The 25,239-nt window shown below is 43.3% G+C and overlaps 1 protein-coding gene across 1 annotated transcript in view; it reads right to left on the minus strand.

The window, feature by feature from the left end:
* Positions 1-8,065: 8,065 nt before the first annotated feature.
* Positions 8,066-25,239, minus strand: part of TNFSF11 (TNF superfamily member 11) — a 30,382-nt gene continuing 13,208 nt past the window's right edge. The window contains exons 3-5 of the mRNA XM_077765659.1: positions 12,829-12,874; positions 12,651-12,749; positions 8,066-8,487 (exon numbers count right to left, since the gene is read on the minus strand). Of these exons, the coding sequence (XP_077621785.1) occupies positions 8,066-8,487; positions 12,651-12,749; positions 12,829-12,874 (567 nt within the window). The remainder of the gene's footprint in view (positions 8,488-12,650; positions 12,750-12,828; positions 12,875-25,239) is intronic.

Below are 25,239 nucleotides of genomic sequence, written 5' to 3' on the forward strand. Positions count from 1 at the left end.
GGAGCCATAAGGAAATCCTGGAGCCACCAGAGGCTGGAAGAAGCAAGGAAGGATTCTCCCTTAAAGCTTCTACTGGCGACTCTAGAACTGTGAGAATGTTTCTGTTGTTTTAAGCCTCCAAGTCTGTGGTCATTGGTTACAGCCCCTACAGGACACTAATACAGCGTCACAGCCTTTCATAATGTCAGGCACAGGACTGCATGGCAGCTTCCTGGCTCCTCCCCACAAGGGAGCCATCTGCCTGTCACACCTGCTCTGCCTGGGCCACATGGGCACCTGGGGGTTCTTGGCAGGGGGCAGTGCCTACACCTCAGGCAGCTGAGATCCTACCCACTTCTGGAGATCCTGCGTGTCCTCTTTCAGAGCTGAATCCCTGCCTGAGGCCCTAAAAGCATATCTCTGAACTGACTTGGAGTCCGACCCCACGTTGCATTCCTGTTTCATCCCTATGGGCCAGATTCCCCTCATCACTCATGCCCTACCGACCTGGACCTGAACTTGGATGGACTTGCCTTTTGGATCATGGACCACATGTGTCGGTGACTTTGGAGGAGAGAAGGGGATGGAAGATGACACATCTGTCTCCAGAGTATATCTGATGCTCTGTGACTATCTCTTTGTCTCCCTGGTGTTATAGGTAATCTCCCTCTGAAATTTGGGATTTCAGTAAACTCCTCTAGAGACCCCTCCCCTATTTCATGACTTATTCCCTCATTTAGGGATTTTTGATAAGTCTTATTTATTACTTGTGCTTCTCCTAGAGTTGTGTGTAAACTTTTCTTTTTTAGCTATTAGGGTCTAGAATGTTTTCCTTGAATACACTACTTTTTCTTTTGAAGATTTCAAGCAATTTATCTTTTATTTTTTTTAACAAATCTCTTTTCCTTGATTAAAAACATAGTTGACAGGCAACGTCACAATGTCATGAGTTTCGGGTGTACAGGACAGTGCTTGGACAAGACGGCACGGACCATTATGCTCACCCAGTGTAACTACCACGTCACCATACAGCACATTCCAGAATCATTGACCATATTCCCTCTGCTCTGCCTTTTATTCTAGTAACTTATTCATTCCATAACTGGAAGCCTGTGTCTCTCACCCACCTTCACCCATTTTGCCCATCCCATACCTCCCTCCCCTCCGGCAACCATCAGTTTGTTCTCTGTCCTTACAAGTCTGACTCAGCTTTTTGTTGAATATACTACTTTATTTTTTTTAAGTTAATTTATTTATTTTGAGAGAGAGGGCATGAGCAGGGGAAGGGCAGAGAGAAGAGAGAGATGATCCCAGGCAGGCTCTGCACGATTAGCGGGGAGCCCAGTGCAGGGCTTGATCCCACAAACTGTGAGATCATGATCTGAGATGAAATCAAGAGTCAGATGCTCAACTGACTGAGCCCCCCAGGTGCCCTGAATACACTAGTTTAAAGCTGACTTCTGTGTCCTCAGTGCACACTTCCCCGCCCAGAGAAGTTTCAAGGACCCCACCTCAAAGCACCAGCACCTTCACCCCAAGGTCATGGCTGTGGCCTCAAGCCTCCCTCTACTCTTGCTTCTGCAGGCTGCTTAGTTGCACATCTCAGTGTTTGGGCAGACACTGCCTTTCCACTGGCTCCCACCAGAAATGCAATAAAAACTTCTATTTTTTTGAGGCTCCGCACTCAACATGTGGAGTCCAATACAAGGCCTGAGCTCACGACCCTGAGATCAAGACCTGAGCTGAGATCAAGAGTCAGATGCTTAACCGACTGAGCCACCCAGGTGCCCCACAATGAAAACAAACATGAGGATGCTGGTCATCCATGCTTTACCCATGACTTCAGGATCACAGGTATGGCTCCGATCCCTCAACCCTGCCCTCCCTGCCATCACCCACCCCCTGGCATGCGGGCAGAGCTAAATGCTAAATGCCAACCCTCTACACCTCCCTGGGCAAAGCTCCATCAAGCTGGGCTGCCTTCCTCTGAGCTCTGGAACAGTGGGAAAGTAACATTTTCTCCGTCTGGTTCCCTGTCTATTACAGAGATGAATTCTTTCAAATTGGTTCCTTTTAACTCCTCTTGCTTGAGCAAAATCACATTTGCCATTAGAAGGAAGAAAGCAAATACAAATCCTGGTGGTGGCCATCGGCAGAGCCATGATGCTCTCTGGTGTGGGGTTGGGAGAAGAGAGGGAGAGACTTCACAGGGAGGGAGGGTTAAGAAGGCACATAACAGCCCGTCCTGATCCCGACATAGTCCCATGAAAGTAAACAGCCAACACAAACACATCATACTTAATTGGATTCAAATATGATTTCATTCATATTTTTTTAAATATTTTTATTTATTTCTAGGAGAGAGAGAGACAGAGTGAGCAGGGGTGAGTCAGAGAGAGAGGGAGTCACAGAATCTGAAACAGGCTCCAGGCTCTGAGCTGGCAGTCAGCACAGAGCCGGACGCGGGGCTCGAACCCACAAACCGCGAGATCATGACCTGAGCGAAAGTCGGACGCTCAACCGACTAAGCCACCCAGGTGCCCCGATTTCATTCATATTTCCGTGAAACAAACCCTCACTGTTTTAGGTACATTCAATAGCACCATTGCTCATACTTCTGTTGTGGCATTAATTTATTCTGGTTTAGTTACAGATTGATTTTTAGATGTTTATTTCATTCTTGAACTCTGTGTCAAGCTGGACTGGGCTAAATAGTTTTACTTAAAAATTCACGTCCACCCAGAATCTGTGAGTGTGACCTTATCTGGAAATACAGTACTTGCAGATGTAATCAAGGTAAGATGAGGTCATGCTGTATTAGGGTAAGAGCTAAATCCGATGACTGGTGTCCTCTCTAGTGAAGAGGGGATGATTTGGAGACACACAGGAAGAAGATCCATGCGATAATAGAAGCAGAAATTGAAGCAATGCATCTACAAGTCAAGGAATAGGACTGCCAAACCCCTCAGAATCCTAACGAAGGAGCCTTCCCTAAAATCTTCAAAGGGAGCATAGCCTCATCAACACCTTGACTACAGATATCCAGCCTCCAGACTGTGAGAGAACAAATTTCTGTTGTTTTAAGCCACTGGGTTGTGCAATATTACCTATTGCAGCCCTAGAAAAGTGATTTAATATCTATCCTAGTGTCTCTTATAATGCATAACACAGGGCTTTGCTCAATATGGCCATGCATGGTAGCTAGATGAAAAAAATAAATATGTGCTTGAGGGGCTCCTGGGTGGCTCAACCGGTTAAGTGTCTGACTTCAGCTAAGGTCATGATCTCCCAGTTCATGGGTCAGGCTATGTGCTGACAGCTCAGAGTCTGGAGCCTGCTTCAGGTTCTGTGTCTCCCTCTCTTTCTGCCCCTCCCCCACTCATGCTCTTTCTGTCTCTGTCTCGGTCTCTTTCTCAAAAATAAATTAACATTTAAAAAAATCTTAAAAATGTGCTGGAGACTAAGGGTATAGCAAATGGGATAGGAAGATAATAATCGTGGCCCCTATTTGTTGAGCCCCTCCCATGTGCCAATCCTCACAACTTGTCAACACATAGGTTGACTCCTACTTCACAAGGTAAGAAACTGAAATCCAAATGGTGGCCACCTACCCAAGGTTACCAGGCCACAGAGCATAGATTCCAGCCCTGGGTCTAGCCAACACCCAATGTGCAATCTTTCTTCCAAAAGATGTGTACATTTCACAAGGAACTTCCGTTCCACCAAGATAAGATTATTAAGTTCAGGTCTTTGAGAAAAAGGAAGCTTCTGCAGAATTCATAGCAAAAGGAAAAGCGTAGGCTTTGCCCAAGAGAGTGACATACCATGATTTTAAGACCCTCAAAAGAGAGTTTAAACTATCAGTTTTTTCAGGAGAAATTAACTGTCTCTGAAGCCAGCCCTGATCCTCAGATTCTTAGTTATGGAATTTTCAAAACAGAAGATTCTATAGGATCTCTCTATAGACATTGAAAGCCAGTAGCAATATGAATAACATTATAACTGGTCCTTATCTGATAAGATCACAGAGATTGTCCCTAAAAATAGCTGGAATACTGGTCAAGACACGGTAACGACCAGCTCCTGTGAAGAAAACCTGTCAACAAAGGGGAGGGGAGGGGAGGAGGGTAAATGATTAGGAAACAGAATTTTTCAATTACAAGAGTAGAAGTATCATAAAAGTGTTACTAATCAAAAGGATAGATTTCTGTTTCATAGCTAAAATCTAGCACTTGCTGTGTACAAATTTTTTATTGTGAGAAATGACACAAGCCTAAATCATCATAATGTGAATCAATAACTAATTAGCATTTATTAATGCAGCTTCTGGGAAACATATTTCAATTTCATAGCAGAGAAGCTAGAGCATCGATTAACAAAGCCAAAAGTAAAGCTGACACGTGCTTGGCGTGCCCCAAATGACTCTACAGATTCAATGTGGAATGGCAGGTTGCTTCAGAGCTGTGTCCCCACAATGTACCAGCATAACCCCGTGTTGCTGTCTCCAGCCAAATCAACAAGTGGACACAGAGAGACAGGACGAGACAGGAGGTGCTCAGGCTTCCACCTAAGTCACTGGGAAGTAGGCCATCTTCCCCGGATACTTTTCTAGGCTGACCTGATGGAAATGCATGAGCTGAACGGAAGGAGAAGGAGAGAGAGGAAAGGGACTTCGCCGAACAGGGCTTGCCGCACACGTAGTGTTTTGGAAAGATGCAAGTGTGCATGAATCTGGCGTCTTTGAAAAGCTGACTCACAAAGACAGATGACTTTAAAATTTGCATGCTTTCCTTCCTTCAGCGTTGGCATGTGTTGGAAAGATGATTGAAGTGGGATATTTACAATGAGCAAACAATCCCATTTGCTAGAGCGTCCGGTGCATGTTGGTTTCCTGACATGATTTTGTCACTCCTCAGCACATTCGCTTTGCTGTCGCTGAGTGTTGACAGGCTCTGCCTCCACCTCAGTGAGATGCGGCAGCCTCCTTATTCCTCGAGGGCCACTAGAAGAACGAAATGTTCCTCTGAGGCAAGGACCAGGGATTAGAGGCAAAAAGAAAAAGATGAAAACACACAGGAATGGAAATGGGAAAAGGGGTGAGTGAGAAGAAAACACAGTAGTAAGATTGTGTGGGAGTGGAAGTTGGGTATGGAGTCCTGCACTTTATTTTATTTATTTATTTAAAAATTTTTAATGTTTATTTTTGAGAGAGAGACAGAGCACAAGCAGGGGAGAGGCAGAGAGAGAGAGTGAGACACAGAATCCCAAGCAGGATCCAGGCTCTGAGCTGTCAGCACAGATCCCAACACGGGGCTTGAGCCCACAAACCACGAGACCATGACCTGAGCCGGTCAGATGCTTAACCAAGTGAGCCACCCAGGCGCCCCTTGAGTCTGCATTTTAGATGCTGCTACTCAGATCCTAGAAAGGCTTGAGCATCACTAGAAAAGAGAAAAGGCCTCTTCTATACCCCCACACCCATGGCACATCCACTTGTTACAGCTTACTCCTTCAAGACACAACATTTCATTAAGTCATAGAGTCATTCCAGCAAAAGCTCTAAAAGTCCCTACCAGGTTGTTAACATGTGCTAATTCACATTACAGTCGAGCTGAATTTTCAAGGTTTTCCATAAAGGATCTCCCATAGTAGGTCAGAGCATCCACCATGTTAGTTCCCAGTCTGGCCGGTGCCACCTTGTATGGTCGCACAAGATCCTAGTCTCTTTCCATCCATAGACTTTGGGCTTTAGCTCATCTTTGAGAGATTGCAAGTCAGTTGCCTCTAAGCTAAAAATAGTAATGGATATTCTTCTCCATATCCGCTTTCAGAACCTTTCAGCCCACATACTATACAATTTAATATCTGTAGCTTCTGTGATTCCCAAGATTGGGTTCAACGGCCAATTTTTTGATGCTACAGCATGCTCTACATGTCCGTGCCCTGGAGCTCACGTACCACACTCTTATGAGGCTCCTCCCCACTAGAAGGGAAACTTTTCAAGAGCAGGAAGAAGGCTGTAGAATCCTCAGTGCCTGATACAGTGCCTAGCACATAGTTAATGCTCACTAAATAATGTGGAACAAATGAGTGAATGTTATTCGCCTGTGGAAATGACAGAATCACATCCTAGGAGCCAGGCCAGCTAACAACAGGATTTTGTGTCCGTGGAGAGTGGAGAAATTCTGACTGCATATTGAAATTCATTTTTCCTGAAAGCAAGGCTCAGCGATTGGGATATGCAGCACCGAAATCATATTTTGTGCCAATCTGCCTCAGATTTACTGATAGGTTTAAAACAATAGGTGTATTTTGGACAATGACTGAGTGCTACAATCATGGCTTTGCTGTTTAAAATGTACAATTTCTCCTTTAACATCTGCTATTTCTTTCCTCCTTCCATCCTTCACAACCATCAAGAAACATTTATCCGCGAATGTCAAGTGCCTTAAATTATAGTTTCCTGTGCCTTCCCAGGTTGCTGTTTTCTTACATCTCTTTCACGTGAACAGCCAGCATGGATTGGGACAGCTCCCCCATGTAAATTTCCATGGGGTTCGAGTATCTACTCCATTGTTAATGGTTCCTCACCACGGTAAGCTATTAAACGTTCAGGGGCTCCTCCGCTCAAATGGTTGTTACGCAAGGCACTGTGAACTTGTGCACAGTATCATTTTCCTCTCATGACGTAACCATAACACAAACTTTTCTTTTTTGGGTGAAGAAGCCTCTATTTTCGATCTGGCTACTTTCTTGCATACAAATCCCTTTTGAATTATTTTTCAAATTCTGAGGTTCACTAATTCAATTAAATCTGTTCGTAATTTTTAATTAAATTTGCATTTCTCCCAATAAGCTTTGGAAAGATGGAAGGCACAATACCATATTGGAGAGGATGGGATCACAGAGCAAGACAGACAGAGAAGAGAAGCACGTCACAAGGCAGGTCCTCTTATAAATTTATTTTTGTACCAAAAAAATGAACATTCAAAGGCAATGTTTTTACTGTACAGTATAAAATACCATCTCCTGTATTAAAAAGGGATACTTTTTTGCTGATAAGCCACTGATAACATTTCCATTTAAAAAACCCCACAAAATTTACAATTTGCAGCACTTGTAGAAAAAAACACCTGTTCAATAATTATATAAATACTCTTGACAGATTCCAGTAGCCCATGATGTATACTTTTTGGCAATGTCAGCTTTCTAAAGTCAATTAGCTTCTAAATTTGAAAGGCACCTGGTGGCCGACATCCTGCTTATTATTCAAGGCATCCATTTTAATTTTTTTTTTGCACAGACTTGACAAGTCTGAAAAATCTACTAAGTTACAAAGAATCAGGAAATATGATACAGCAGAAATTTTCAAAAAAAAAAAAAACAAAACTCATTTTTCCCCCTTAGCTGCACGTTTTCCCCAGGGGATTTACAAAGTGCACCAGTTAAATATGTCTGTACATTTAAAACATTAAATATGTCAACAGCAAGACATTTTTAAATATTTGAATCAAATACTATGGCACAAATATAATTTACAATACTTTGCACAGAAAACATTACATCTGAAATATAACTTTAGATATTATATAAAAATACATATATTTTCTCTCCTCGTTAGAAAAAGTATTTATCTGCAGGTTCCAGCATGATGTAACAACTCAAAAGAACTTAACCCTTCAGATGATTAGCCCTTTGTAATTAGAGGACACTCTCTCACTTGAGCGGCACCGGGGCATATAACCACGGGCCACATCCAGAGAATTAACCCCTCCCATAGTCCAAATGCAGTTTCAGATGAAGGCAACCATAATTGTTCCAATGGTCTAATTCTAGGAATTTGTTACAAAATTTAAAAACCGTTATGTCAGAAAGCCCTTGGACTATAACACTCTATTCCAACATCTCCCATTGGCTGTAAATACATGTGCTCTCTCTACAGTCAAAAGCATGGGAAGAGTCTTTTTGTACCATTATGGGTCCTACCCCTTAGTAGTCTCACATCTATATACATCCTTCTTGGCTTGTTTAAAAAAAATTTCCATACATCCTAGGAAGTACATAATAATGCTCCAAAACATGGGGCTCAATCTATATCGAGAACTTTAAAAGCCCCAAAGTATGTTGCATCTTGATCTGGATCCAGTAGTGAAGGGTTGGATACCTCGATGCTTATTTCCTCACCAGACCGGAGCTTAAAAAATCCTCCAACATTTATGGAATAAAAATGGAATTCAGAATTCCCTGACCAGTATTTGGTGCTACCTCCTTTCATCAGGGTGTGAGAGCTCGGGATTTTGATGCTGGTTTTTGTGACATACACCATCAGCTGAAGATACTCCGTGGCAAGGTCTCCTGAAGTTTCATGATGTCGAAAGCAAATGTTGGCATACAGGAAATAAAAGCCATCTTGGTTAACTATTAGTTTTCCATTGCTGAAAGTCATGTTGGAGATCTTGGCCCAACCTCGGTCGTGGTACCAGGAGGACAGGCTCACTTTGTGGGAACCTGAGGGAAGGAAACACACATGATTTAAAATCTGCCCCTCCGATGAGAAGGGCATCCTCACAATTCTATGAGGTTGGAGAAAAGCAGCATAATAGTCAATAGTTCCAATTGGAGGATACCTTCTCAGAACTTCTTTTCTAAAAGGGAAGAAATACATTAAGATGTGCTTAGTGCTCTCTGCTAGGCACCCGAGAGAGTACAAAGACAAAAACCCAGTTTTCCTTCCCTGAAGGAGCCTACAGGACATGACCAATAGGTATGGTATGTATTCAGGTAAGAAGCAAGGCATGCGCCCTGAGAGCCAAGGTGCAGATAATTGCTATGGGAACTCAAAAGGAAGTTTAGTTCCTCCCAGAAGAATCAAGAATGACTTTGTTGAATTGCAACCGAGACTGAGAACTTATAATAGGTACAGGGGTCAGCCAACAGAATCAGAGAGATCATTTAAGGTTGAAGACAGAACAAGCCAAAGGCAGTTGGTACAGAAAAGCAAGAGACAAGTATAGGAAGAGAATTTCCAGACTGTTTGATTCCAGTGGTTCCAATCCCTGTCCAAAAAGAGTAGATTTCCTGAAGCCCACATCTTACCCACAGGAGGGTGCTAGAGTGAGTCTGAGAAGCCATTATAGGCACTGCTGTGTCCAGGACCCACTATAGCACACTTTTTCTTCTTCATTGGAGGTCCCACCTCAGGTCATCCCAGATTATGGCATCCAGAATGTAAATATCATTCCACATATAAGTATCATCCCATGGTCCCAAGTGAATCAAGATGAGACTGCAAGACTCACAAACAGTAGTAAAGTAATTCCTCCAGGCTGGTAAACAGCCACCTAAGCCATCGATAAAGTAAACAAAATTCAAGATGTTTCCCATCTAAAATTATCCCATGTTTCCCTCTTCTTACTCTACTCTGTATTCTGTCTTTTTTTCTCAATTGATGACTTGTCTTATAGTTTATCTCCTATGATGGCTCTTAACAGAGAGAAGCAGAATGACTAAGGTAAAGTCTACTCTTTCAGTGGGATGGATCAGCTAGTATTAGACCAAGGTCTCAGACACATAGCCTGGAGAGGCAAGAAAGGAATATAAAATGGAGAGGGAGAAAAGATAGGAACCTTGACCATATACCACTCCCACTGTTAGCCAATCAATTGGAAGGAGTGTCCATATTCCCTACTAAACATGTCTTTCTTTTTATTCATCCACTCATCCATTCACTGATCCATTAGTTGATCAGTCATTCCATAAATATCTGTGTGGGGTTTTCTATGGAGATTCACCCTGCCCATAATAGAGAACTTTATCAACCAGTATAACCCATGGCATTTAGCACTAATAGTGGAGAAAATAAGAAATAAGCATATAAAATAGAAAATATAATATCTTCATCGCTGCATGTCACATGGCACTTGGTTGAAGTTCAGTTAAAGCAACTGTCAGGTGAAAACTGCAGAAATTAATGGTGATCTGGAGCGCTCAGCCCAACAGGGGGATAGAGGAGCCAGAGGGCAGGGAGAATTTGGATCAGATGTGGATGGGCTGAGAAAAGGAGAGCACTGTTAGTGAGGAAAATGGTGCAAAGAATGGAATGCTCACAGCATGCAGAGGAGAGGGAGGAAAGCGGTCAGCGTGAATGAGAACAAGGACTCAAGAACAGAGAAGAGCGGGAGACAGGAAGAGAAAAATATCCTGTGATCGGGTTGAGGGAGCTCACATGACAAGCCTGGGTGTCCTTGACTAACGAGGCATGCTGACGACCTTTCATCCCAGCCCCTCATCCCTTGTGGTCAGTGCCATCATGTGCTGAACGAGAGGCTTCTTCAAATATTTAGCCTGTGCAGCCTCCTTAAGAAAGCCATGGAGTCTGGCCTCACAAAATACTTCCCAAGGCATTTTACTCAAGAAGCGCTGCAAATCCATAAGCTGGCAGTCAATATAAGGCAGATTCTGGGTTGTTTCTTATGTGTAAATAAACAGAAAATGGAGGCCAAAAATGAGTGTGCAAAGTTAAAGCCACCTTTCTCTGAAGAATAGTACTGGCCCAAACTGGGAGGTAAATGGACTCAAAGAGTTGTTGGATCAGCCAGAGGAGCAAATGCTATTTTCTTAAACAGAAGGAGACACTACTTCATTTCACTCAGTCACAAACTCAATCACCATCAGGAAATAACTAGAAGGGTTTTTTTGCCTTGATTTTTGGCAATGATTTGAGGCTAGGTGCCTGAAGAGAGAGCTTTATAACGAAAACACGCTTGCTATTGCCAAACAGACTTTGGCACGCAGAGGAATGCAATATTTATCATATGCCATTTAAAATGAACTGGAAAGATAAATGCAGAGTACATTCATAGCACACACAGCTGATCTATCAGTATTAATTTGATTGCATTTGCTAAGATGCAAAATAGTTTTCACTCCGAAAATTAGCATCGGTGAAAGGCACACACATGCAAAAATGCACAGAGCGAGTATTTGTTTATGAAGCAGGTGTCTGGGACAAGACAGATAGTTTAGGAAAATGGGCTACAGACCAAAAAGTTGGCTTCTCAGCTACTGTGTCTGCAATTGGGAAAAATCTCTCTGTGGCCCCACGCTACGATAGTGACTGCAAAATCATTACTAAAACTTGGGTATTTTTTTAACTCCAAGAAAAACTAGCCTTAAATCATTTTTAGAACAAAGTGGAATATGGATAATTATTTAATAAAACTCAAATAATAGCAACTTGCTTTCACAGCGTGCTTACTCTATGCCAACTTCTGTAGAAGCACGCTCCAACATTGCCTCATTAAATCTCCATAGCCACCCCACGAGGTAGGTGTGATCACCATCCCCTGAAGAAGCTGATGCACAAATGATTCCCATAATTTGTATGAGGTCACACAGCCAATATGTGGTACATGGGCCTCATACCCAGGCTATCAGACTTTAGAGCCCCTGCTATTAAAACTACATTAATCTACTTCTTACAGGGAAATAAGAACAGAAGAGCTCTGAATATACTTCTCTCTGACAAAGCCAACTGACTACAGGGTACTAATATGATAGCCTATAGTGTAAAAGCCATGGACTTGAGAATGAACTAGAGTGGAGCTCAACTTCTAACACTGTCACCACTGTGACCTGGGAAGACGCACCACATGGACCTCAGTTTCCTTGTCTGCAAAATGAATGACAATCACTCACCTTGAGTGGTTGTAGTAAGGACTGGAGATAATGAATTCAGTGAAATGCCCGGTACATAGTATATGTTGAACAAATGGCATGATGATGATGACGATGATGATGATAATGTCAACTGACACCCAATCATATTCTTTCTAACCTTTTTGATGTTCATCTGTCCCAAGGTAAAGTGGCCAGTGGGGATTACATGATGGAATAGCAGGGGCATTAAAGTAGATAGAGGCACAGAGCTCTGAGTTTCCTCATTTCTAAAAGATAATCAGCTCTCCAGTGCATTGAGCTAAATCCCTACCCAGAAAAAGTGATAAGCCCTTAGAGAAGGAGGAGTGTGTTTCCTTTTCTAGACGGCGAGCCTGCCCCGGAACTCTGCAAGAGATACATCCATGCACTTTTTAGGTTGGCAATGGGCATGTATCAACTTTGGTTTGGGGAAATACAGAAGAACATAACACGACACTGTTCTTCCCTGTTGTACAACCTCAACTGGCAGTCATTTAAAAAAAAAGCACCCATTCTGATGATCTGAAATTGAAGCGATGACGTCCATTCTTGCAGAATTGAGAATAACTATTTCCACAATATAGATTATCAACTCAACATGAAATGATCTTTCTTCTGATCTAGAAGCTAAGGGCTCTCAAAATTTTAGTAACAGGCCAATAATAGGCTTTTTTTTAATTTTTAATTTTTTTTTCTGAGAGAGAGAGAGAGAGAGAGAGAGAGACAGTGTGAACAGGGAAGGGTCAGAGAGAGAGGTAGACACAGAATTCGAAACAGACTCCAGGCTCGAAGCCGGCTGTCAGCACAGAGCCTGATGCAGGGCTTGAACCCATGAACCATGAGATCATGACCTGAGCCAAAGCCGGACGTTTAACCAACTGAGCCACCCAGGTGCCCCAATAGTTTTGAGTATTCAAATGGGCTGATAAAGGACTCTTGAAATCTTTTTCAGGCCAGATGCTAATACAACTTACCTGATGGGATGTCAGTGGCATTAATAGTGAGATGAGCAAAAGGCTGAGTATTAGGCTTGCCCCTCCTGGCCAGTTCTAACCATGAACCTTCCATCATAGCTGGAGAAGAGAAAACCACGTTAGCCCAAAGAGTTCTGACCCTATATGATTTCATATATTCATGCAGATTCGTGCTTACCTTTCTCTGCTCTCATGTGTTGTGATCTAACTATATGTTGTAATTCCTGAAATAAAAAGAAAAAAATCTTATTTATATATTCACTCTTTCAATAAAGCAGTAAGAATTTAGGACTGTTGGAAATAGAATAAATTAATTTTTCTTTCCTTCAAACTATGCCAGACATACATAGGCAGTGAAATTCTTTGGTGTTCTAGGTAGCTATCAAGAGAATTTCATCCCTAAGAATTAGGTCTAGATGCTTAAAAAGTAGACCACACACATGCTGTCTAATAAGCAAAATACTTTGGACAATAACAGGAAATAAAAGACAATGTAAATTATAAAACCTGGAATAATTAAACATAATTGAGAATTTGCAGCAGGTACACAAATGAAGATGAAGCTACGCAGGAAGGCAACAATTGCCACAGGATATATAACCCTCTTAAATCTTTAGGGAGGCTCTTTTTATGTGTTTCATTAGTGAATTCCTGTTAGGACACTGAAGCTCAGCCCACAGCAAAGAGAATAATGCCCAGCTCCCAATGATTAATTTTTTATTTAAAAATATCACAGTATATTTAACGTACTATATGGAAGTCTTAAGAGCTTTTGGAGGATCAATAATTAAGTTTAAATACTGCCACAAATAGAGGTTTAGAAACACTAACCAAAAAAAGAAAGAACACAAGTATAAAATGAGTGTAGGTAATTGCCTATCTCAATTTGAGCCCTGAGAATGAAGAATCCAATAGATAACTACATGCCCACATGAATCAAGACCTTACCTACCATTAAATGGTAAGATGGAGTGGGTAAAACATCAGGTCTAGCTTCAGTCAAATCCCTTATCAGCCACCTACCTATACTAAGGATATTAATAGCACCTCCTCTATCATAAGGTGGGTGTTAAGATTAAATGACATAATGCACGCAGGCACTTAGCAGAGTGTCTGGTAATTCAAATAACTACATACTAGAAACACTCTGGAGGGATGTCTAATTCCTCTGTTACTGGGATGACCATCCATGGTAACCATCTCCTCACGCCCCTGGCCCAGCTCATGATGTTTAAAATATTAGCCATATAGCTTAAGTTCTTTGAGTGTCTGGAGAGAAGGGCTTGATGATAGATAGATAGATAGATGATAGATAGATAGATAGATAGATAGATAGATAGATAGATAGATAGATGATAGATAATACATAAAGGCAAAGAACTTCAACTGTTAACAGTTGGAAGGGTTCTAGAGATAAGAGAACACTGATTTTTCTCTCTGCTTTCAGGACTCCCAAGAGAGATAAGAATCCATTCTACTTTTAAAGACTGCTTGGAGAAGATAGCACAACTGTCTTCTGTTACCCAAAGAAGTCACAGTCTGACTTTCACAAAGAACCGTGGACTCATCCAGGGCTACCTTCTGCCCTTGCCTTGACCCAGAACATGCACTGCAAAGCTCTGGGAGCATGGTTTGCAGACAATGCTAAGTCCATTGTGGCAGCCCCTTTTGAGCTATGCAACGCAATGGCCCTTACCAGGCCTCCTTCTTCCCCCTCCATCCAAGATTTATTTTTCTCCCCTGCTGATTTCCAATCGCCCAAGTCTCTTCTTGTGACCTTTTGATTCCCAATGGTATTCTGATTTCTGGAATTTCCTGGTTTAGTCTCCCCTGCATTTACGACAGAGATTTTTTACGACAGAAATTTATATATACAAAATGTATCTTTATACATTGTGTGTATTTTTATGTATGCATATACATATATATACACACAACATATCTTTATACATTTTATATATTCATACATTTATAATGGAGATATGTATACTTGTACATTGTATATATATTTATACATTTACAATATAATATGTTTTCATAGATTGTGAATATCTTTACACATTTGTGTATGCAATGTAGCTTTACCTGATCACTATCTTTTAAAAGATTGGAATAGGAACCTTGATGAGAGAGTATCAGAAATTTAAAGCTACCTTCATTTTCCTTCTAGCCCTAACCTGTCTCATCCTCAGAGGGGAGAGGGAGGAGGGGGAAAGGAAGCAAAATTCAGTGTGTCTACAAATGTCTGGTTCGTGCTTTGCTATAGAGCAAAACACGCCTCTTATGGAGAAAAACAAGGAGAGCTGTGCCAGCCTAGGAGTTCTCAGGCTTGCGCGGGCATCACAGTCTCCCAGGGGGCGTGTTGAGACACGGTGTCTGACCCAGTAAGGCTTGTGTAGGGCCTGAGAATTTGCATTTCTAACAGGTGAGCGGGAGCTCCTGGCCTAGGGCCTCAATTTGAGAACAACATTCCCTCTGACATCCTGAAAGATATCAGAGACGGACAAATTGGAAACATGTTTGATTGAGACCCAGGCAAAGCAGCAGCAGGCTAAAGCCACTGATGGGCAGGGAAAGATTTTCTCTCCCACCTGGGAAGAAACTCCTGCCCATTCCATCAGTGGCTTCTAGGTCAGATCTGTTATAGAAACTTCATTATAAGAAAATTCAATAACCAGCACCATTCAGAAGCACTTTCAATGACTCCTTATAAAAAAAGCCAAATACCAAAAAAACAAAAACAAAAACAAAAAAACCCTGATGTATCATGACCCAGGGTGAATTAAAACTCTAGCTAGAGACCCATTAGGCAATGCTGCTTTCGTGTTATATCTGTTTTCAGATATCCAGGACTTGCAATTCCTCTCAGAACCCCTAGAGGGAAGTTTCCATGTGAAAAGGGAGTACATGATGTCTGTAAAACCTAACTAAGGCTTATACATTTGTACACACACTATATCTTTATACGTATATATAGCTTTATAAATATATTCATATGTATATCATATATATTCATGTGTGTGTGTGTATGTGTGTGTGTGTGTGTGTGTGTGTATACACATGTTCATGTATCCCTACCTCACTCCCAATTTTTTGGGCTCTACCATGAGTGTTATTTATGTGCATAGATGTCAACCATAAAGAACATCCTTCTCAGACTACTCCTTTAGAGCATCCATGCCCCAACTCCAGCCAGTCTAACATAATTAGTCTGATACTGACTTGGTATTTTTTGAAAGAATCTCTCCAAGTGTTTTTTTTTTAATGTTTATTTATTTTTGAGAGAACACAAGTAGGGGAGGGGCAAAGAGAGGGGTACAGAAGATCCAAAGCGGGCTCTGAGCTGACAGGGGCTTGACCTCACCAACTGCGAGATCATGACCTCAGCTGAAGTCTGATGCTCAACCAACTGAGCCACCCAGGTGCCCCTCCAGGTGATCTAATATAGGACAGGCATTGGCAAATATTATTACTAACTAAGTGCTCCCATGAATGGCTGTTTGGTGAGATCTTATCTGGTCATAGATTAATTATATTCTCACAATTTATGTATATTCTGCATATTCATACTGAAAATTAAATTACCCCTTACATTTGTAGCCAACAAGGCCATTTCCTCTGGATTATCGTATTTGATTCTTATTAGAATCAGAGGCTGGGTAATTCTGACTAACCTTATTTTTCAGCCGAGGAAACGGAGGACTTCTTAGGACTCCCCTAAGAAGCCTGGGACTAAAACCTCGCCTTGTGACTCCTCTTTCACAACTATCCACCTGCCTCCTTTTACAAGATGTAGTCATCAAACACACACCTGAAAGCTGGCCGAAACGTTTTATGAGTGCGTGATGGGGTTCAGAACATGCTACCCCAAAATGTAATGCCTTGGTACACGGAATATTTTTAGCTGAAGGAATCTGAGAAATGGCAGGCGCAGGAAGGACTCCCTGACCTTGTCCTTCTTCTCTGAAGTGGGTCATAAGACAGTCATGAGAGAAGTGCTCTCCTCACAGCTGGTGGAAAGGGGAATCCTTGTCTCCAAGTCGTAAGGATGCCAAGAAGAATCTGAAGGAATGGGGCTCACTAAGTTTTCCCAGTTTACTTAGCTCAGGCCCTTCGCCCTATCACAATTTCCCACACCTTTCCATTCTTCACCGAACCTGGTATAAAAACCAACCACGTAAATCATTTCTTCAGGTCTTCATTTCTTTCTGAAGTCTGTATTCAATAAATGTGTATGCGTTTCTCTTATTAATCTTTCTTTCATCAGTCTCATTTAGAAAGCCCCAACTTTGGGGACTACTCCTATCAAGAAATCCTTAGAGGGCGTTTTCCTCCCTGAAGTAGAAATTCTAAAAGGAGGCTTCCCTTCACTAGAGATCTAGCTGCCGAGTACCTGCCAGCAGCCTGGAAAACCTGCCAGAAAGGAGCTTTTTTAAATTTAAGATTTATTTATTTATTTTTGAGAGAGAGAGAGANGTGTATTTTAAGGTCACGCTGTAACAGGTGGGTTTTTCAGCAAAATTATGCATTTTTAGATAAGCATAATTTGGCCTAAATTACGATCGCTTCATTTAACCCTTCAAAACAGGACAAAAAGGAAAACGGAACGACTGGTAGGCAGCCAAAGAAACTGCTGCCAATTCAGGGAGGAAAGAAAGCCTCTGACATACTGCCACCTAGTGGACGTCGACGAGCATTGACAGGCCTGGGATGCGGCAGCCAGACTTTGCAGATTTGAAATTGTTGTCGCCCCGACTCCAAAGTCTAAAAACAATAGAGATGAGGAAATTTCACAACATGTCTTAATCTTCTCATTGTGGTATTCTCCTATTTAGGCCGCACTAACGTTTCATCTTTGTTGTCAGAGTACGTCTGAACAGGCAGGAAAACAACCCATATAAAAATTTTGTTTTTAATTTCGACTTTTATTTCACTCATAGAAAAATGTTGTGATTTCACAATTTCTCCTCCACGAAGGAAAGCACACAAAGGATCAATGTGATTGTGTAACTGTGGCCTCTAGGACTGCAACTTCTCAACTTCTCCCGAGATCACCATGCAAGCACCATACCCAGAGTGCGGCAGGGTAACTTTAACTTACGTTTAGGTACAGACCGTGTCTTCAGTCTGTCGGAACGGGCCCTTTCAAACACCTTCTAACATATTTTAGGGCCTTTCACCAAACATAGGGAGACGAGAGACATCCCAGAACTGGCTCAATCTTGATACTCAAAGCCGCTTAGAAGAGAATATACTCCAAAAGAATACATACAAATACTTATGTGTATTTTCAACTCCTTTGGGTAGTTATGAAAATTTTGCTCCAGGTAATTTAAATATTTACGGCAAACGTTAAGCCCGCCTTCGCAAACTCAGTTGGACAACTGCCCCAAACAAGACTTTGAGAGCATTCCAACTCGAGAGTGATTGTCATTAAGTTGGTCTTTTTTGCTTGATTGCAGTGTTTTATTATCTTACAAAATGATATGCGTAGATTGAAGCTCCCACCGGGGACATTCCTAGCTATAAAGATTCCCAGAAAAGGTCAAGTTGCTGGAGGCTGGGCTTCTCAGACTGACAATCCCACCTGTGCATTGTGATGTGAATTGCGTGATCCGTGTGGCGCCTGTCAATCAGAGCCTAGAAGAAGCAATTTGTACAGCCAGATGCTTCAGGAACCACTGGCACCGGCTCGTAGCCGGGGTCTCAGGTGGCTGCCTCCCTCCGCAGTACCAGCAGCAGCTGCAGGGACATCTGGCTGGTTGAACAAGGATTTAACACCCCGTTTGCCAGATATAATACAGGGTTCATACACTTGTTAACATATGTAATGCATTCATTTTAACATCTTAATGATACCCTTCATGTAATTCTTCTCCAACCTAGTTACAAGAATGGTGTATTCATCAGCCGAGTTAGCACATGAATACCACACATGGGTTGTTTCTGAGAATGAATAGCCAGTTCCTATTCGGCAGAGAAGTCCTGCAGACTTCCGCCATGTAAACTGCTCAGAGATCCATCTCCTCCTGTCCACCAAGCACAACTGCCTTCCTTCAAGCTTTCCTCATTTGTCACTAGGATTATGAGAATAGCCTCCTTTCTCTCTCCAGTCCCTTGCTTTCCTCAAACTGATCTCTGCTGCTGCTGGAGCATCGGGACTCAGAGGACCATGTTCCTTCTCTGAAAGTCCCCTGGGGGGCTGCGCGCAGACCGTCAGGAGCAAGCGCACATTCCTTACCTGGGCTTACCAGGTCCTGTACTGCCCTACACTCTCTTGCTATTCCCCCCTGGGTCCCCAGACCCTACCTCTGAGGCCACTCTGGGACACCCCTGTGCAGAACTGCTTCTAATCAGTCTCCACTGTGAGCATCCTGCCCTCCCTTTCATACAGACCTGTCTCCAAGTGCTCTCTCAGAGAGATGAGTCTTACCATCTCATCAATAGCTCTTTATCAGTAGCTATTTATCTATACAGGTTTTATTTTCCTGGTATTCTTGGTTTACAAGGCACAGAAAGAATACCTAGCTGTTGTGCACCAACTAAAGAGACAGAATTAGTACAGACGTCTCAGCCTCTTGCTTTCCTCCCTCTCCTAAAGCTCACACTCACCTTCTAATCCAAGGATACAGGAGGGACACTGCATATGCACCTGGATGGAGCTGGGGACGCCCTCGTTCCTTAGGAACTGTCAGTGGTAACAGCTCAAAATACCCTCAAAGCAAAGAGCTTTAAGAGAGAGATCCCTTGGGTGTTCTGTCACTTACATACACCTTAGGAAGGGTGGAGAGTAGCCCGTGTTTCTCACCCTCCAGGTAGCAGGACAATGGGAGAGGAGCCCCGGGGGGGGGGGGGGGGGGGGGGAGGGCCAAGGGCAGTTCTTGACCATCCCCACTGGGGACGAGGAGAGGAGGACCGGGAAGGGGAGCAGGTAGATAGGGCATTGGGGTCACCAATCCTGAAAGGAAGAGCCCTCTCTGATGCATTTGCAAGTCTACATTTTGATCCCTAATGTTACTTCTTTCTTAATATAAACTACTGATTTACTAAATTCACCCAGGCCCAACACGGATTCTATCCACAGCCCACACCCCCAGCACGCCACCTCATTTGTTTGCCTCCTCACTAAATCAGCCACCACCATCCCGTGACCACCTCTGGAAGTTCTCAGTGGAGAACTTTACCAAGATGTGGACTGGTCTCCTCCCCCCACCCGAGTACAGTCGGGGGGAGCTTATTTCTCCCCCGCTGAAAGAAATCTGCTGATTGGAAAAGACACATCTTTGCAGATGGATAATGTACTCTCCCACCAAAGGGCTGGCGAAGAGCGTGCCCTTGTTTTCCTAAAAGAGAGTGATGCTTTCCTGGCAGCACTCAGGCTATGCTGGGAATAGAAAATTAGTTTTTATTGTTTAACCTTCATGGTTTAAATGAGGAAGCTTCTGCTACAGTTAAAGGTCCCCTAGGGTTTTCATAAAGTTGCCTTGTGACAGCAATATTAGTCTTCATAAAGAGCCCAATTTCAAAACGCCTTGCACTATGGTGCTCGTTTACAAAGTTTAATCGAGGGGCCTGCCGTGTGGCATCTTGGGCCAACCGTGCCATTTAGCATGTCTCCGCCTTCCCGTGCCACTTGAGACAATAATGCCACCTTAACACCGGCAGAGCTTTGACATTCACCGAGCCTCGCGTCCTCTGAAGAAGGCAGACCCTCCCCAAAGTATCAGTCTGCCAGGAATGCGACTCCAAAGGGCACGGAGGTACCAGGCCAGCCGCTGCGGACAAATAAGGCCAGGGAGGAAGGGACAGGGTGGCAAATCAAGGTCCTCCAGCCTCACGGTCCCTCAACGTGTTCACACCCCACAGGTAGAAACTCCTCTCTGCGCGACGCAGGATAAGCGGCCGGCGCAGGAGTGACGCAGGCGCTTGTGGGTCTTTCTGAGCATGCGTCATGCGGCTAGCTTCCGGCAACGTCAAACAACCAGCCTCTGACGACACTGAAAGCAGGGACGAGCACAGCTCGACCACTTATTCATTAAACTGCTCTTCCTTCCGCTGAGCACCTACTGTGTGCCCGTCACTCGGGAGAGAAACTAAACACCACACAGTCCCCGTCCGTGGAAAGCTCACCCACGCTTCTGCAATGGATGTACTGAATGACAGGGGCGAATAAAGAGGCCCTGGGCATGCCCAGGAGAAGCTCCTAACCCAAAGGTGGGCAGGCGGGCATCAGTAGGGGCCTGCTTTGGGAAGTAGGGACTGTGCTGGAGTTTGAAAGACAATCAGAGAACTAACTACACAAGAAAGGTCTGGAATAGCCTATAAAGGACTATGCACAAGCACCCCTCTTTCATTCATCCATCCATTCGTTCCACAAAGTTTCTTGATGGATGCTAGAGGCCAGGTATCCTGTGCGGTGCTGAGGAGGCTGTGTTTCTGGGAGAGATGCCATCTGCCCTCTCTGTGCCTCGGATCACAGCAGGGAAGCAGAGTAGGGAAGGGCACAGCGAGCTGAGGGAACTGCCAGCGCTTTACTGTGGCAGGGCCGCTGAGCACAGGCTGGGTGGGGTGCTGGGATGGCATGCCAGGTAATGAGCCTGGAGAGGCAGGGTTTAGAATGAGGTTTCTAGAGCATAAGAGTTTGTGTTACGTGTTCAGCAGCTCACACTTTATCCTGTTGGTTACGGGGGTCGACTGGAGGATTATTTAAGCAGGAAAATAAGAGACATGTTCAGATTTGCATTTTAGAAGCCACTCAGCTGTGGAAAGGATGGGTTAGAGGCAGTGAGATCACAGATGGGCTGGACACTTGCAGTGGCCCGGGCAAGAAAGAGCGATGGTGACACCTGCATTAAGGTGACAGCAATAGTGACTGGGTGGGAGAAGTCACTGCAAGGAGGGAGAATCCACAGGATGGGGGCCAGGTGAAGAGCTGGTAATGGAGCATGTAAGGCCATGTTCCGGCTGTGGTTGGGGAGATGGAGAAGATGGTATGGTCCTGCACCAGAAAAGGGTTCAATCAGATAAGAAGCAGGTATTGACACTGAGAGGAAGAGTTTCTGAGTCCACCAGAACTTTCTGATGACTATGAGCTTCACGATTTGTGGTTATCATTATCATCTTTACTACTATCACCACAACCACCACCACCCAAAAAGGTACAGACTGGGGGCAAGGGAAGTACCCTAGTGATGAGGAAGCTATATGGGACCAAAACTCGGACCCTGAATCTCAGAAAGTTCAAGCAAACCTCTGTCTAATCATTTTAGCGATAGGCTGCTCTTTGCAACTTTCAAAAGCCACCTTTTCCACACCACACAGCCTTGCTCCGACTTCTCAAATATAGTCACTTAAATTCACCAATGATCTCCCTGTACCCCAGTGGCTCTCATTTCTTTCTAAGATGCTTAGAACACCTCCTTGGTCCTAGGTGCTACCTCCCTGAAGTCTTCCTTTAGAGACAGACCAGCTCTTCTCAGAGAGGATTTCTGCAATCACAAAGTCTACTCCTGGACTACCAAGTCTTTGTGACCAATCTGGGAGCCTCTTTACGGTCCCAAAGTGATTCTTAAGATCAAGCAGGTTTGGGAAACTGCTCTAGGAAACATCATTCTCTCCACCTCCACAGGTTATGTTTCCCCTAGGATGGGCCACTTTGGGGGGACAGTCCAATCCATCCTCTGCCACCTTCCCTTCCAGCCAAGGACTTCCGTGTTATTCAGTTCTAAAACTGTAGCTCAAGATCCCAGTCCACATAATGAGATGTTCTCTTCCAGGCATGTCTTTCCTTTACCAACCCCAAATATCTTTTCTCCCATCCTAGGATACTTATAGCACACAGATAAGCCCACCTCTGCTGATGCCACTCACTGTTATTTCCCTCTTGCAAACCCTTCTACCTTTTGCCTCTAAGATGGAGCACACCATAGCCAAAAGCCGATTGCTGGCCAAAAGGCATTAGATGGCCTTGGTTTTGTAGGAAAATTCTGTGGGTCTTACTTGATCTTTCCCATAACAACAGCTTTCATAAATGCTAGATATGATTGGGGTTGATGGAATTGCAGTTCCCAAAACTGTTATGGTGTAGATGAAATCCCATTGGAAAACCACTACATGACTAACATCTTGATTTGGGAACACCAGTGCCCCCAAACCCCAAGTTTCCTTGTGGGTTTACAAGAAATTTTCTTGGGACACATACATACTCATATACAAAGGCAAAGCGATAATGAATGGGGTTTAATTTTTCCCCTTATGTTTGTTATGTGTGTATTTCACTAAAAAGCAAATGAGAAATAATGGCTATACAACAAATGTCATGATCACAACTTTGTAAGTATTTAAGATCTACTCAATTTTTTATTTCTTATGTACCTTAATTTTTATTTTTTATTTATTTATTTTTAAAAAATATTTTATTTATTTCTGAGAGAGAGACAGTGTGAGCAGGGGAGGGTCAGAGAGAGAGGAAGACACAGAATCTGAAGCAGGCTCCAGGCTTTGAGATAGCTGTCAGCACAGAGCCCGACGCGGGGCTCAAACCCACGAACCGTGAGCTCATGACCTGAGCTGAAGTCGGACGCTTAACCGACTGAGCCACCCAGGCGCCCCTGTGCTTTAATTTTTAAAAAGGGAATAGCCTTCTTGCAATAATTGACATAGGAATTATAAAAGATCACCTCTCTATATGGAGAAAACAACCACTTAATCTGATAAACTTTTTGGCTTTAAAAAAATGTTCTTGAATCCATAAAATCTACTAAAAACTGTGCAGGTGACAGTCAAGGTTCATTCGAAGATCACAGATGTGGAGACACATATGCCTAAACAAATCTTTGAAAGTTCTTCCACTAGATGCATGCTGTTAAATCTACCTTTAAATTTCTCTCTCTCCTGGAATCCAAATAAATTCTAAAGTATTTTAACTTTTAGAAAATAAAATCTTAGGGGCGCCTGGGTGGCTTAGTCGGTTAAGCGTCTGACTTTCGCTTGGGTCATGATCTCGCGGTTCGTGGGTTCGAGCCCCGCGTCGGGCTCTGTGCTGACTGCCAGACTCCAGCTCAGAGCCTGGAGCCTGTTTCAGTCTGTGTCTCCCTCTCTCTCTGACCCTCCCCTGCTCACTCTGTCTCTCTCTCTCCTAGAAATAAATAAAACATTAAAAAAAAAAAGAAAAGAAAATCTTAGCCATTCAAATTTTTCATAGATTTATGTATTCAGAGTTAAGTCTGCTCATACAATGAGCTCACACCTGCCTAAACACGGTTTAGTGAGTATTGGAGACTGGTCACTGTCCCTTAGAATGAAGCTTCTCCTCCTCCCAGCTATGGGCACCCCCCTTCCTCGAACCTGGGTGCAAATGGCGGCTCAACTAGAGATGGTATTGTGCAGCCTCCCTTGCAGCAAGATGTGATCATACGAGTAAGTTCCAGCCAATAGATGTGATGGCATATCAGCTCCCAGGTACCACCTTTGCCTTTTCTCTCTCCCTTTCCTCTGTCTGGAAATATCAACAAATGGAAAAGCCAACTTGGACCAAGAGATGGAAGGTATAGAAGGTACCAGTTGAGGATAGGGGAGCCTCCCTACCACTCCTGGACTGCTCACCCCAGATTTCTGTACGGGAGAGAACAAACTTCTGTCTTATTTAGTTTGAGTGAGGGGTTCTCATTGTTACAGCAATGTAGACTGTGCCACATAACAGTGAGTACTTCCTTAGGGATCAAAGCATTGAAAATCTTTGGGTACACCATTCTTTTTGTTTGTTTGTTTGTTTGTTTGTTTGTTTTGCGAGAGAGAGAGAGAATGAGCAGGGAGGGGCACAGAGAGGGAGAAAGAGAATCACAAGCCCGCTTCCCACTGTTTATCACAGAGCCCAATCCAGGGTTCATTCTCACAAGCCGTGAGATTATGACCTGAGCCAAAACCAAGAGTCGCACACTCAACCAACTGAGCCACTCAAGCACTCCAAGGGGACACCATTCTTATATGAGGAGGTAGTTTCATTTACACTGTGAATCCTACAGGAGATGAGACCAAATATGTACTGATACTCAGGGAATAAAGTAAGAATTCTAGGTAAGAATTAGTTGTTCAATAATGGCGGTTCTTGTTTTACTCCCCATTTTCCAGTAAGCTTTTGGAAGCTCAAAGTGGCTCAGTCAGTTGACCATCCCACTTCAGTTCAGGTCAGGATCTCATAGCTTTTGAGTTCGAGCTCCCACGTTGGGCTCTGTGCTGGCAGCTCAGAGCCTGGAGCCTGCCTCAGATTTTGTGTCTCCCTCTCTCTCTGTCCCTTCCCCACTTGTGCTCTGTCTCTCTTACTTTCTCTCCCTCAAAAATAAATAAACATTAAAAAAAAAAAAGAGAATATGCCAACACGACAGTTTATTGGCAGTCATTATCATCTTTGGCTTTTCTGCAACAAAATTAGAGTTTTATAAAATCATACTTAAATAAGAAGCCAGAGTTGTGTTTTCAGTTCGCATTACAGGCCTGCCTCTAGATAGTTTACAAGCTATGGAAAGGCAGAGACCTGAGGAAAACATGTCCAAAGGAAAAAGCCTGGATGAAGATAACTTTCAACAAAAAT

Source organism: Crocuta crocuta, unplaced genomic scaffold, assembly GCF_008692635.1.
Source record: "Crocuta crocuta isolate KB4526 unplaced genomic scaffold, BGI_CrCroc_1.0 scaffold75, whole genome shotgun sequence".
NCBI lineage: Eukaryota > Metazoa > Chordata > Mammalia > Carnivora > Hyaenidae > Crocuta > Crocuta crocuta.